General features: G+C 38.0%; 1 protein-coding gene across 2 annotated transcripts in view; it reads left to right on the forward strand.

Annotated features, from left to right (window-relative positions):
• The first annotated feature begins 927 nt into the window (after positions 1-927).
• The window catches only part of ptpn11 (protein tyrosine phosphatase, non-receptor type 11), a 34,919-nt gene continuing 23,305 nt past the window's right edge, over positions 928-12,541 (forward strand). For both annotated transcript variants that reach the window (XM_015376813.1, XM_015376814.1), the window contains exons 1-2: positions 928-1,182; positions 7,037-7,159. In XM_015376813.1, the coding sequence (XP_015232299.1) occupies positions 1,169-1,182; positions 7,037-7,159 (137 nt within the window). In that variant the 5' untranslated portion in view covers positions 928-1,168. The remainder of the gene's footprint in view (positions 1,183-7,036; positions 7,160-12,541) is intronic.

The following is a 12,541-nucleotide window of genomic DNA, read 5'->3' on the forward strand; positions in this document are numbered from 1 at the left end:
CTTTCTTTCTTTCTTTCTTTCTTTCTTTCAAAGCCAATGAGAAGGTTTGCTAGGAATAACACTGGCCAGTGGAAGGATGATGGCGTGTATAATTTTCCCTCTCTGAGCGTCTGTCTTTCAGGTACTTTCTGCTCCTCTGGGAAGAACGGTTATTGTTTTAATCTACACTCTGGATTACCCATAATTCCAAGTCGAAGTGTAAAAAAAAATTGACGTGTCAGTGATAGGGCCCCTAAGAGGTCATGGACTAGTAACCAACTGCTGTGTCTGCTTACCGATATTTACGCTATTGTTCTCCACCATGAACATAATCAAAAATAAATATCGATATGTGCTTGAGAATGGCTTTGTCTCCTTTTAAACCCAGGTTTAAAGCCTTGCAGGACAGCCTAAAGCCCATTGCTCTCATTAAGACAGGAAAAAAAAAGAAAACTTACAGTCAATTAAGGGGTTTTATAAATTATGTAAATCAGGAAATTGTCTATATATCAATCTGAACTTCTGTTGTTCTCTACTTCAAAAAAACACTTTAGATTTTAAAATGGAAAATTTTCTTTATTTTTTGTTCAATTTTTTTATTTAAAAATTCAATGTATGACATCAGTGCATAAAAACTCTTTTATTTCAGTGTTAAATTCAGTTTAAATAAATATTTTATAATCAAAATTGTCTCTTGACCTTTACTGGTTGATGATTTTCTTTTGATTTTTAATTGGTTACCTTTGCTCTAAATGATAAACACAAACATCGTTTAAGTGAGCATGCGCAACGTAAGAGTTATCAGAGCGTTTAATATTAGTAACAGCGCATGCCGGTTTGATGAGCTCGGGCGGGGGCTGTACAGGAACCAATCAAGAGCTCCCCAAACGGCCGCTCAAGGTGTTAAAATCCATAGAGCCACGGTTGCGTCGCATGTTTGGTGACGTCTAACAGTCGACTGGCCGTGAAGACTTCAGGGGACGAGGCCTACAGACTTTTTTTCCCCCTTTGCAGCAGAGGCTACTGTAATTTTTTGTGGATGTCTAACTAGTTTTCAGTGCCCGTTCTGACCGGGTGTGGACCGATGAAGCAGTTTATTGACTAGCTGAAGCTGAAACGGTCGCAAACATTCGCCCGCTTGTTGACGCTACAGTTTTAGTGCCAGCGAGGAAGTGAGGAACGGAAAAAAATGACATCTCGGAGGTAAGAGGGGCTGTCTGGAAAAAAAAAAAAAACAATGTTAGCCGAGCCAGCTAAGTTTAACTGCTCACATCTGTTTCTGGCTCAGTCTGTGAGCGAGGGATGAAGATTCTGGAAGAACATCAAAGTAAAACAGTTAGCTAGGTTAGGGTGCCGGGGGGCGCTAACGGTTACATTAAAAACTGTCTGGACATGTTCAGTAAACAATATATTTATACTGTTATTAGCATCTTAAGCCTACGTATTATGTACAGAAAAAAAAACAAACTTTTGGATACCCAATAAATTTTTTATACACGTTTTTTTTCTTATGTTAGTGATTTCCATTTGTTACAGGTCCCAAGTAGGGGTCTGTAGTAACAAATGTAAAATATCCTGAAAGACAGATGAAATAAAAGGAGACTCAGGCACAGCAGATTTCTATGTTTTCTCCCAAATTGCATCTGGTTTATTTATTCAGAGTAAATCACTAAATATCAATGCATTAATTGTTTTGTTCAAGTCCCATTGTGGTGTATAATAGATAGCAATTTTATCCCCAATGCATACATAAACAATTCATACAAAACTTTGCCATATTAACATTTACCAAAATAACAGAAATATCGCATGTCATATAATTTATATTCACTTTCCTACATATTACTTATCCAAGGCCACTGTGGCTTAATAGGGTACTTTAACAAGGCTATATTGTAATTAAAGATGTAACTGTATGTAGCTGCCTAGTGAATACTGGACTAACACATTCAAACGGCATTTAATTACTGACAAAGGCTACAAGACATAAGAATCACTTTAAATCATTTAAACTAAACAGCAATGACCATTTACAAAACCATTTGTAAACCCTGTGTGTGTGGAATAATTCATACTTGTCAACATAACCGCATAAAAGAGTTTCGGAGCTCCACATGCCACGCCACGTAAATATGGACCCAGAGACGGCAGCCAGCCGCTTGCAGCACCGCCACTCTTGTCCGCCGCAACAGCCCGCCTATGAGACCGTAACCGCCAGCCAACCTTTCACAACAGCCCAACCCAGCCAGCTGCCCTGATCAATGGCAAACTTTGTATTTACACTTTTATTGTTAGGGTATAAACAAGACTACAATAAGTAATCAAAGAGACATTAAGAAAAAGGGTAATACTCCAACAAGATGGACAGTTTACCCATTACTGACCTGAACGATGAAATAAAAGGAGACTCAGGCACAGCAGCTTTCTATGTTTTCTCCCAAATTGCACCTATGAGCGGGTGGAGCTCCGTTCCCATAGCAACCGAAACATAACTGCTTGTGCCACACATTATAGCGACAGTGTAAATATATATATATACATAGATATCATATTTATTTAATAATAAACATATAACCAATGTGGTCACCTGTTTTGAAAGCGCCACACATTCGGTATTAAACCCAAGTTTCCGACATCTGTCAAAAAACAAACAAAAAAACAGCAACAACAAAACCATAACAAAACAAAGTCCAAACTCTGGGTAATGTTTGTCTGGTTTTTTCTCACATTAGGATTCATTTCTTTGAAGCACAAATATATTGAAGGAAATTATTAGATAAGCACTCATAAGAGACTGATAAATCACTAAAGGTTGGTCTTTCTAGTACTTCATATCTTTATCTCTGCCGTTTTATTACATAAAGATGTCAGAAAAAGTGAAGGTTTGTCACTTTCTTTAAAGATGTATTTAGATAATCTCTATACAGAGCTAATTCAGAGTTCAACACTAGTACAAAAAAGGTATAAATTTTGGATATACCTGAAATATTGCAATTACTAAAGCTTGTGTCATTTACAGATGATGATCTCACTCATCTTTTTCATACACTGTTGCATCTGTAAATCTTTGCCTTTGGGTCATTAAAATCTATTTCATCTGTGTGCGTGCAGGGCAGTAAAAGTTTTCCCAACTTGCCAAGTGTCTTATCTGGATTATCATGCATGCATGGTGCTTGAATTCACGTGCACCTTTCAGGCTTTTACTTATTTTCTTTTTTGGATTGTTATTATTTTTTTTAAACATGGAAATAGATCAGACAAAACTTAAAGCCCTTTATAGGGCAAACCCCTTGCATACCCCTTACAAATGAAGTCCCCCCCCGTCCTTCAGTGAGGTCTAGAAACACAAGATCTATATCCAGCCATTCAGCAAAGATACTGCTGCATGGCTGTACATCTTATTTTGGCATTTGACCAATTAGATGAGCCCTTGAATGATATATAACGTAATGTAAATTAAGTTGTGGGGCAAAAAAGTTAACAAGTCATAAAAAAAAGGTAAAAACTAATTGAAAAGTTAACCCTTTATAGGGCACTCAGTGAAATACTTTGAACATCCAAATTTCAAGCCTACAGTGTTATTGAAATCCAGGACAAGACCTTATTACCTTTGTAACATTAAAAAAATATGGATATTAATTAAATATGGATAAAAAATGTAAAAACAAGAAACGCCAACTTGCTGGAATATATTAAGAAAAATAACCAAAATGCTTCTATAAGAAATTCATGAAAAACACTGAGAGTGAAAGAAATATATTTTTTTGGTACAACTTAACCTAAGAGGCATTAATGCCTCTAGGCACTTACATATGTTAGTTTATAAACATAAATATGCTTATTAATAAGCCTAGTTAACAATTATACCATTTATTCACAGTTTAAGGAGTTTGACCTGCCAATCAGACCACAGCTAATCAAGCAAGAAAAGTGAGTCTGATTTCTGGCTGATTGGTTAATTTCTTACAGATCTAGTTATCTTTAAATCTATCAACACTTTTTGCAGATTGAATGCGGTATTAATGTTTCGGAGTTAATCCTGCCAGAGGCCTTACTTAAATCTAGTGAAAAATCTTTGAAGGGACATGAAGATGCGGGTAATGATCATACCAGTATGATCTGGTGAACAGTAAAGTGCCTTGAGATGACATGTGTTGTGAATTAGCGCTATAGAAATAAACTGAATTGAATTAAATTAATGGAAAGGAGGCCTTTCCATCCTCATAAACTTGGAAATCGTCACCAAAACTAAAACGTTCAAACTCCGCAGACAGTTAAGAGTTTGGGAAGCATTTCATTGCTTTAATACTAACAGGAAACTAAAATATAAACAAAACCTAAATAAGTAAAATTAATGAAATTACTTCTGAAAGGAAAATATATACATTTAAAAACTAATTAAATAATGATGAATAATTTGCTATTTTTTGTATGAATTTAACCTTTAATAAGAGGGTTTGACATCGTTTGAACTTGAATAATTTAGATTCTGTTTCCTATTTATTCTTGATTCAGATTATTTTAAGAAGAAGAGTCATAACTGTTTACATGTCATAAGTGAGCTGGCTAACCACACTTCTGTCTGGTTCAATGGTCTGAACTTTTCATTAAGATTTATAGTTCATACTCATTTTCGGGCTGTATAAAAATCTTTGAACTCTAATATAAATCTTATGCATTTCTTTTTACTGATGTACACTTTCATGTGGAGCAATATTGTTTTAAACCAAATTCAAATGCATTTACACATATCCGCTGTCTGTTGCCTCAGGTACAATTTTATTATTTTATTTACCTGATTCTAACTGCAGTGCGGTGCAAGGCTGAGCGTCTAAGCTGGAGGAAAAAACAGCGCAGCAGAAAGGCATCCTGACAGAGTTTATCACATTAGCAACGTTTGCTGCACCTCAGCTCCTCTAAATTAGATGTGGAAGTAGTGATGTTTTACTGTTGTGGACAGTGGAACGAGGAGATTTCATTTTCAATCATTCAGTTAGTGGGTTTTATCCTATGAAACAGATTCCAAATCAACTAAAATAAACAACAGATGAAGTTGCACTTAACATAATTTAAATGTTTGGCAGATCGAGATCAAAGTGCTTTTCATTCTATCCAGAACCTGTAGGAAACAAGGCAGGTATCTGTTAAGACAAAATAAAAGGAAGTGTTGCAGTGCTCTTAAAGTTGTATTGAAATCATATTTAAATGTCAAATCATTCTGGCTTAAACATGTATATAAATGTACTCTTTATCAGACCATATTGGCCTAAAATGTAGAACATTTTTCTCTATCTATCTATCTATCTATCGATCTATCGATATATATAAAAATTCCTGTCTTAAAATCTGTGTTTTTTTTCTTCCTTTATCTTATTCAGACCAGTTAGTTGTAAGCCTGAACACCTAAATTCGGCCAATCATATATCAACGGTCATCTGTCAATCATATTTTTCAGTCATAGCATTGTGATTCAGATGTCGCAGCTAATATACGCTATGGTTGAAATAAGAAAAAAGAATAATTTCCTTTCCCATTGAGTTCCGTCCCAGTGTTCACAGGGATGGACGTCTGTGTCTTCAGCAGGCATAGAGCTAACAGAACTGGCAGTGTTGCGAGGCAAGGGCTCAAACATGTACGGCTGTAAGCCTTCTACACCAAACCAAGCTTCTGCCGCCCTGGCGTCCTCTTCCACAACATCTTCATCCCCGCTTCCCTCCTCTAAATAAAAAATGTATGATGGAGGAGACTCATCCACGACCTCCGACACTAAACTCTCCTCCTCTTGCATGTTTCCTCTGTCCATAGCGTTCCTTGACAGTGTCGTTTCTAAGTCACCAATTTAGTGCTACTTGGTCCCAATGGAATTTCCCATTGGGACCAAGTAGCACTAAGTTGCTAACTGGTTAGCAAGATGCTTCCAACAAACCGGCCACAACCAAACTTTCCGCCACAACAATTCCACCCCCTTGTTAATCGACCAATCACATTCACTTTATTGACTTGTGTAAAGTTGTGCACAACTTCAGAAAATCAAAGGTTGAAACGGCCGTTCCCCTACGACTTTAAAAAACAGTGTATTCATATTTAAGAAGATGTAGCCTACTTTATTTTAACATTAGTGTTATATAAGTAAAAAATCATATTTGAAAAAAAAAAAAAACATAGAATCACAATGACTTCAGGGACGGTTTATCTCCCAGCAACATTTCTTATCCTGACAGGCACGGCTTTATAGCACAGTTATGACCAGAGAGCCACTTTTATGTCTGACAACGTGGCCCAAATTATGTTGAGAATATTAAGTGATAACATAATGTATGTGAAATGTGACTAGGTCAAAGAAAGAGCAAAACTAAGATTCCTTCTACATGATGTCTTTAATAGAATATATGGTTAATATTGCAGAGTAGGGGAGATGAAAGAGAACGAGACAGACAGAAACAAAGTCTGCTGCGGGAAACCGAATCAGCTGAAGAGAAGGTGGAAAAAATGCAGAGTCGGGATCACATGCAAAACATCATCTCTGTTTGGTGTGAAAGGGTGGCTGGAAAATCCTGCTTAATGTTTCTCAGGCAGGCATTTCAGAACTTTTTTTTTGTATTAAACAGAAATCAGTTCTATCTTAAACTAAGAAATGCTCCTGTATGGCAAACTACGGGGGGTGGGAGAGAATAAATATAAAGGCTTTTTTTTCATTCTTATCCAAGCACAGTCTGAAAGAGGCTAACAAAGTACCTATGTTTACCTGCAAAACAAATTAATAAAGAAATCTAGCACATCAGCGCTGTGCTATCTTTGGTGTGGAAGGGCCATTACACCTGTGAAATCCAAGTATTTCGATATCTGGAAGTTTTTCCAGGATCTATTGGGCTTTAACCACTGATTTAATGTAATTAGAATAGGACCTTAGCAGGAGTTTACCAGATGGTGATAAGAGAAAAGAACTTTGTATTATTTTGGCCATCCTCTGTGTATTGGGGTTCATGATTTGTTAGCTGAGGGTTTATGTTTTGCAGCCAAATCAGTAATGGTCTGTCCTTACTTCACCATCCCCCAGGTGGTTTCACCCCAACATCTCAGGCGTGGAGGCTGAAAACCTCCTGCTGACTCGAGGAGTGGATGGAAGCTTTTTAGCCAGACCCAGCAAAAGCAACCCTGGAGACTTTACCCTCTCAGTACGGTAAGTATTGATGCTCAGGACACAGTTAAACTCTGGGGTCAGTGATTTAGATTTAAATGGCTAAACCATTTAATTGGCAAACTTTTTCTCTTAACTGCAAAAATCGAAACATGGTTTCCCTTCTAAATACTGCAAACTGTATCACTATTCCCTTCACCTACTGTCGAGTCAACAGTAAGGATGAGCCATATTCAAAGTTACACATCTGTATGGCTAAAGCTCTGAAATTATATATATTCAAAGTTACACATCTGTATGGCTAAAGCTCTGAAATTATATTTTATATATATATATAGATATATATATATATATATATATATATATATATAGTAGGGATGGGACGATTTATGAAAACCGCCCGAACCGTTCGGTTCAACTGTCTCGGTTCGGTTCGCGTGTGTTGCGTTCGGTTCATGCGCTGCTCCTTTTTCTCATAGAGGAAGCGATTACACTCCCGAGCAGAAGGTGGCGGTACTGCGACCAAAGCCAACCACCAGTAGTAAACAAGAAGAACAAGAAGCGAAGCAGCTTAGCAGGGAAAAAAATCAGTTGTTGTGGAGAATTATGTCGGAATGGCGAGTGGGAAAGAACAGGAGTTGGAAGACGGGCCAGCAGCACTTTATAGGTCTGCTGTATGGGGCCGCTTTGCATTTAGAGTGACCTATGATGACGGCGGAAAGAAAGTTGTAGATAAAAGTGCAACAGTGTGCGAGCATTGTGCAACACGTTTTGTTTACGCTAACAGCAACATGACCAACATGTCATGCTAACCCTGAAATCCCTCATACACTGTCAGTGCTACGCCCCGCTGTACTCCAGACCGCCTGCACAAAGCATACAGCCTCCACTGTGGCTCCCGTCCGCTCCCCTCTGTGTTCCTTGGAGATGGTAGAGGGCATGCACGAGATGATTAAATTCAAAGCAGCAAAACATGCGGAAATGATCCATGGTTTCCGCGGATCATTAAAAATAATTACAATTAATTTTTTCATACATTTTTATTTTTTCATTAATTTTTATTAATTTTCTTTTTTTCAGTGTAACAATAAACATATATTCAATCGAACCGAAAACCGTGACCACGAAACCGTGAACCGAACCGAACCGTGGATTTTGTGAACCGTTCCACCCCTAATATATATAAACATTAAATTAGAGTTACTAATTCCTGTATAAACCTTGTTATAGCCGTAGGATTCTTTTACCTTTATTTCAACAACTATTATTTTAAACCTGATGCCTTCACTAACATTGCACGGTTCATTCATTCAATAGTACAGGATCAGGCATCGGCCAAAGAACTCGGCCCAGGTATTCGTATGGGATTGGTTATGATACAAACTGTCACAGTAACAAAAATAAACTCCACATTTAAAGTACTGAATATGCAATAAGAAAAAAACTTTTATTTATTTTCTCTACAACTTTGAAAAAGAGAAAATATCTATTTTTGCTTCCTGCTTTAAGTCTGCCTATGTCTGTTTTGTCTCCAGGAGAAGCAGGCAGGTTTGAACAGCCACGAAGCATTTGCTTCAATAAACTAAGCTAACACAGTTGCATAGTGAGCTATTAGCTGGTCCATATGTAGCAGATGGTTCTTCCAGGAGTCATAAAGAGCGAGCAGTGCTAAAAGGAGAGCAAATATTAGACTTTCATCAAGAAACAAACATCACTTTGAATGAAAGACAATTAAAAAAATTTTTTTTAGAATAAATAACTGTGTATTGACCTTAGAAAACTAAACTCTGAGTGAAAGATGTTGAGAAAACCAGTGTCATCCAGATTTTTCTAATATAAAAAGTTAGTGGTATTATCACTGGTCTGTAAATGTTTCAGATGAAGTATAATTAAGTCTGCTGCTGACAGAGATGGTTTTATGTTTGTCGCCCACACATACTTTAAATTTAAGTTCTCTCTTCTTTCTCTGTATGTCTTCCTGTTGAGCCCAAACACGTCTCGCTTGTCGTTCTCACAGGGGAAACCAGTTCCTACTGGTCCAAACCAGCGCATCTGTCTCCCAGAGCTGCCACTAAGCTGGCTGACAGACGCTGATGAGCTCCTGACCTGCCACAAGTTCTCATTTTCTGTTTTCTGAGAGAACGTCTGCAATGACTAAGTTTATTTCATCCGTCTGGCTGAATCAGGAAAGAGAGACGTGTCTTTTTGGATCGCAGTCTGTTTATGTGACATAAAACATGAAGAGCTAACTGCACTTACAGTATGTACCATGTGTATATTTTATCATAAACCATATAGTTGAACTGTGCAGAAACTCACCAGGAGGTAATGTTTTCTTTAGAGAGATCTTTTTGCGAATTCTCTTAACTACACTGTAGAAAGGTGGGATAAGTCTGATAAGTTTTCAATATTGTTTTTTTTTTTCTCAGTGGTTGAAAAGTCAGTTTCAATCCATGTCTGAGCAGATGTTCCGTAGAGCTAGAGATGGTTGGTCTCACCTGGAGTAAAAAAAAGGCAAAGTGACGTATCAAAGATGCCAATTTACCAGGATGTTTATATTCCCACCTTTTCTAACTGGTCTTAAATTGCGGAAACGGCTGAACAAATTGGATCCTGGTTATAGGCATTTGAAATGAGCTTCCTCCATAGGGTGGGCCACTATCATTCAGGGTGATCTTGAGCTGGAAATAGTGGAATTTGTTTGAACATTTAATCAGAATACCAGCTGAACGCAGGCTGCTTGAGTTTTACTGGCCACATTCTGTTGGTAGCAGGAGGGACAGCCTTTGAATCCCCCAAAATGAGCTGCAGAGTGCTGCTAGAAGGAGGGATGTTGGGCTTTTCCATATGTGCATAGATGGACAGATTAGTAAACTGTAACATTTTGAGTGTCAGGGGCAGCTGGTTACACCCAAAGTCTGTGGGACATTTGACCGTCTGCTGCTTCACACCTAAAGCAACAGAGGCAGCAGAAGCAGCTAGTTTACATGCAAAGTCAATGGTGGACGCCTATAAAATAGCTCCTTAAGGTCCTGCAGCGCCTTTTGAGGAGCAGAAGCTGCTTTTTTGAGCAGCTGGAGCAGCACCTCCTGAGCTTCTGACACACAAGAAGCGCTGTGAAAGCAGTGGCTGCTGGAGTTGGAAAAATTTAACTTTTGTTGCTCGACATGCCACATCAACCAATCAGAGAAGCTGATCTGGGAGCTGGCAGGGAGACAGACACAGCACTGATGATGCAATCCCTCCTCTCAAACAGTTCATTAACACCTAAATTAACTTCAAATGCCGAAATCTGCCGGCAAATTCTTGTTCGCTTTTATTATCCTGGTGCCTGCAATTTGGATTACATACGTGAAAAGCGCTAACATCTACTTTCAGCCACAAACAGTAGCGGCAAACCCCGATGAGGCGACCGGGTCAAAGGCTGCTGTTGGACGGGATTATCTGGGACAGAGCACCGCCTGTGTACGGGAGTCTGAGCGGCTCCAACCGAAATATTTGAAGGCAGGATGGTAATCTGGATGAACTGACTGCACAGATGAAGATTTCAGGTGGACTTTTTCACTGAAAAACATATTAAAACTACCTTTTACCCACTGATCACAGCAAATATAGCTGCCATTGTTACAGGCAAAGAAAGGATAGGGTAGCTCCTCCCAATGTGCTTCAGACCCACTTTTTCAGAACTAAACTTGTACAAGTATCAAAAATTAAGCAGCATGGGCGTTATGTAGCCGTTCCTGCTGCTTGCGTTGTGAACGTAGCATTAGAGCATCAAAACATCAGATGCTGGAGTTGGAAAACCTTTTGTTGCTTGACACTGTGCATCAACCAATCTGAGAGGCTTATAATCTACCAACTGTTTGGGAGACAGACGCACCATCCAAGCTGTGATCTCTGCTCATGTGGAGCTGTCAGAATAAAACCATCAAAAAAAGACAAAAATATGTATATGTAAAGGTGTTGCACTCCACTAGGCTTGTATAAAAAGCAGACACAATCTATTTTTCATGGTCAAAGAAAAGTGGGAATGCGCTGTTCACTTAAATAATTTGTCACTAGACTGTGTTGTAAACCAGTTTATAAATAGCAGCATAAAAATACAAAAACTTGCAAAAGTCAGGTAAAATATATGCTGTAGTTGTAGTTTTTACCACCATATTCATTTCCAGCCGCTATCAATCACAGCAGGAAATCCCAGGGAGGCCGGTCGGCTTGTAGGAGCCATTGCTGGATTCTGGGTGACCGACTGCTCCCCAGGTGGTACGTGGAGCATCCACCGCTCAGAACAGCTACAGAATATTTAAAACTAGGATCATTATCCAGATGAACCGACTACGATTTCAGATGTACTCTCTTGCTTAAAAACCTCTATTTTTCCACTTAGTCTTATAAATAAATAAAAGAACTAAAAAATTTTTACAACTGCACTTTCTTCACTACATCTGCCATTGCAAAACGCGTCAGAGACTTCTGCACACAATTTGCTCTATGCACATCAAAGATGTAAAAAAGGGCCTCAACACGTCTGACTTAAATGAGCGAAGCATCTACGATGTGACACATAAAACACGCTTGGTGTGAAAGCAGCATAAAAATAAACGGGTTACTGTAAGAGGTTCTCAGAACTCATGTTGAAGCTCATTTCTAGATGAGGTCAGAATCTGGAACTGTTGGTAAAAAGTAAATCTCTTTTGATTAAATTAGATTCAGCAAACAAGCACTTTATGACTGCATTTGTTGTCAGTGACTTAGCTGCTCTAATTTGACAGCATCAGACAAACTTGATTAACCTAGTTTTCATGCCTTAACCAACAAGGAGCCTTTCTTTACAAAGGAAATGCAAACATTTAAGCTGATGACATAATTCCTACCAATAGCCTGCCTAAACCAGGGCTCTATTAAATTAGCTTTTTTTTCTCCCACATTCCATCTGAACATTTATTTTTAAGGATTGCATGTTTTACAAAACTTTTTTTTGTTTGTTTTTTTTTTTTTTTTTTTTAACCAAGAAAATCTTATATTGTCATATTTGATTTATTTATTTTTTTCAATTATTTAAAACCAAACCCTGGGACATCTTATGGGGGACCTTTTCAACTTTTACGAAACTCTTAATGTATTGGTCATATGGCTGGGCGATGAGGCCTAAAAAATAAAATTTTCTTTTTTGTGATGCCAAATCTCCTTTTTTTTTTTTCTCGCATCTGTTAAGTAACAAAGTGCCTAATGACAGAAACTACTTTTAAAAACTAGGTTTTATTTCAAACAACCACTCCTGAATATACGTTACAACTAAACCCAAATTGTGAAGCGTACCCTTAAAACAAGTTTGCAGGTTCTGCCACTGTAAGCAATGAAAATATGTCATGCCAGATGTTTACAGCTCATGTCATCACATAGTCTGTTATTTATGAGTATACA

Source organism: Cyprinodon variegatus, unplaced genomic scaffold (genome assembly GCF_000732505.1).
Source record: "Cyprinodon variegatus isolate N-32 unplaced genomic scaffold, C_variegatus-1.0 Scaffold142, whole genome shotgun sequence".
Lineage (NCBI taxonomy): Eukaryota > Metazoa > Chordata > Actinopteri > Cyprinodontiformes > Cyprinodontidae > Cyprinodon > Cyprinodon variegatus.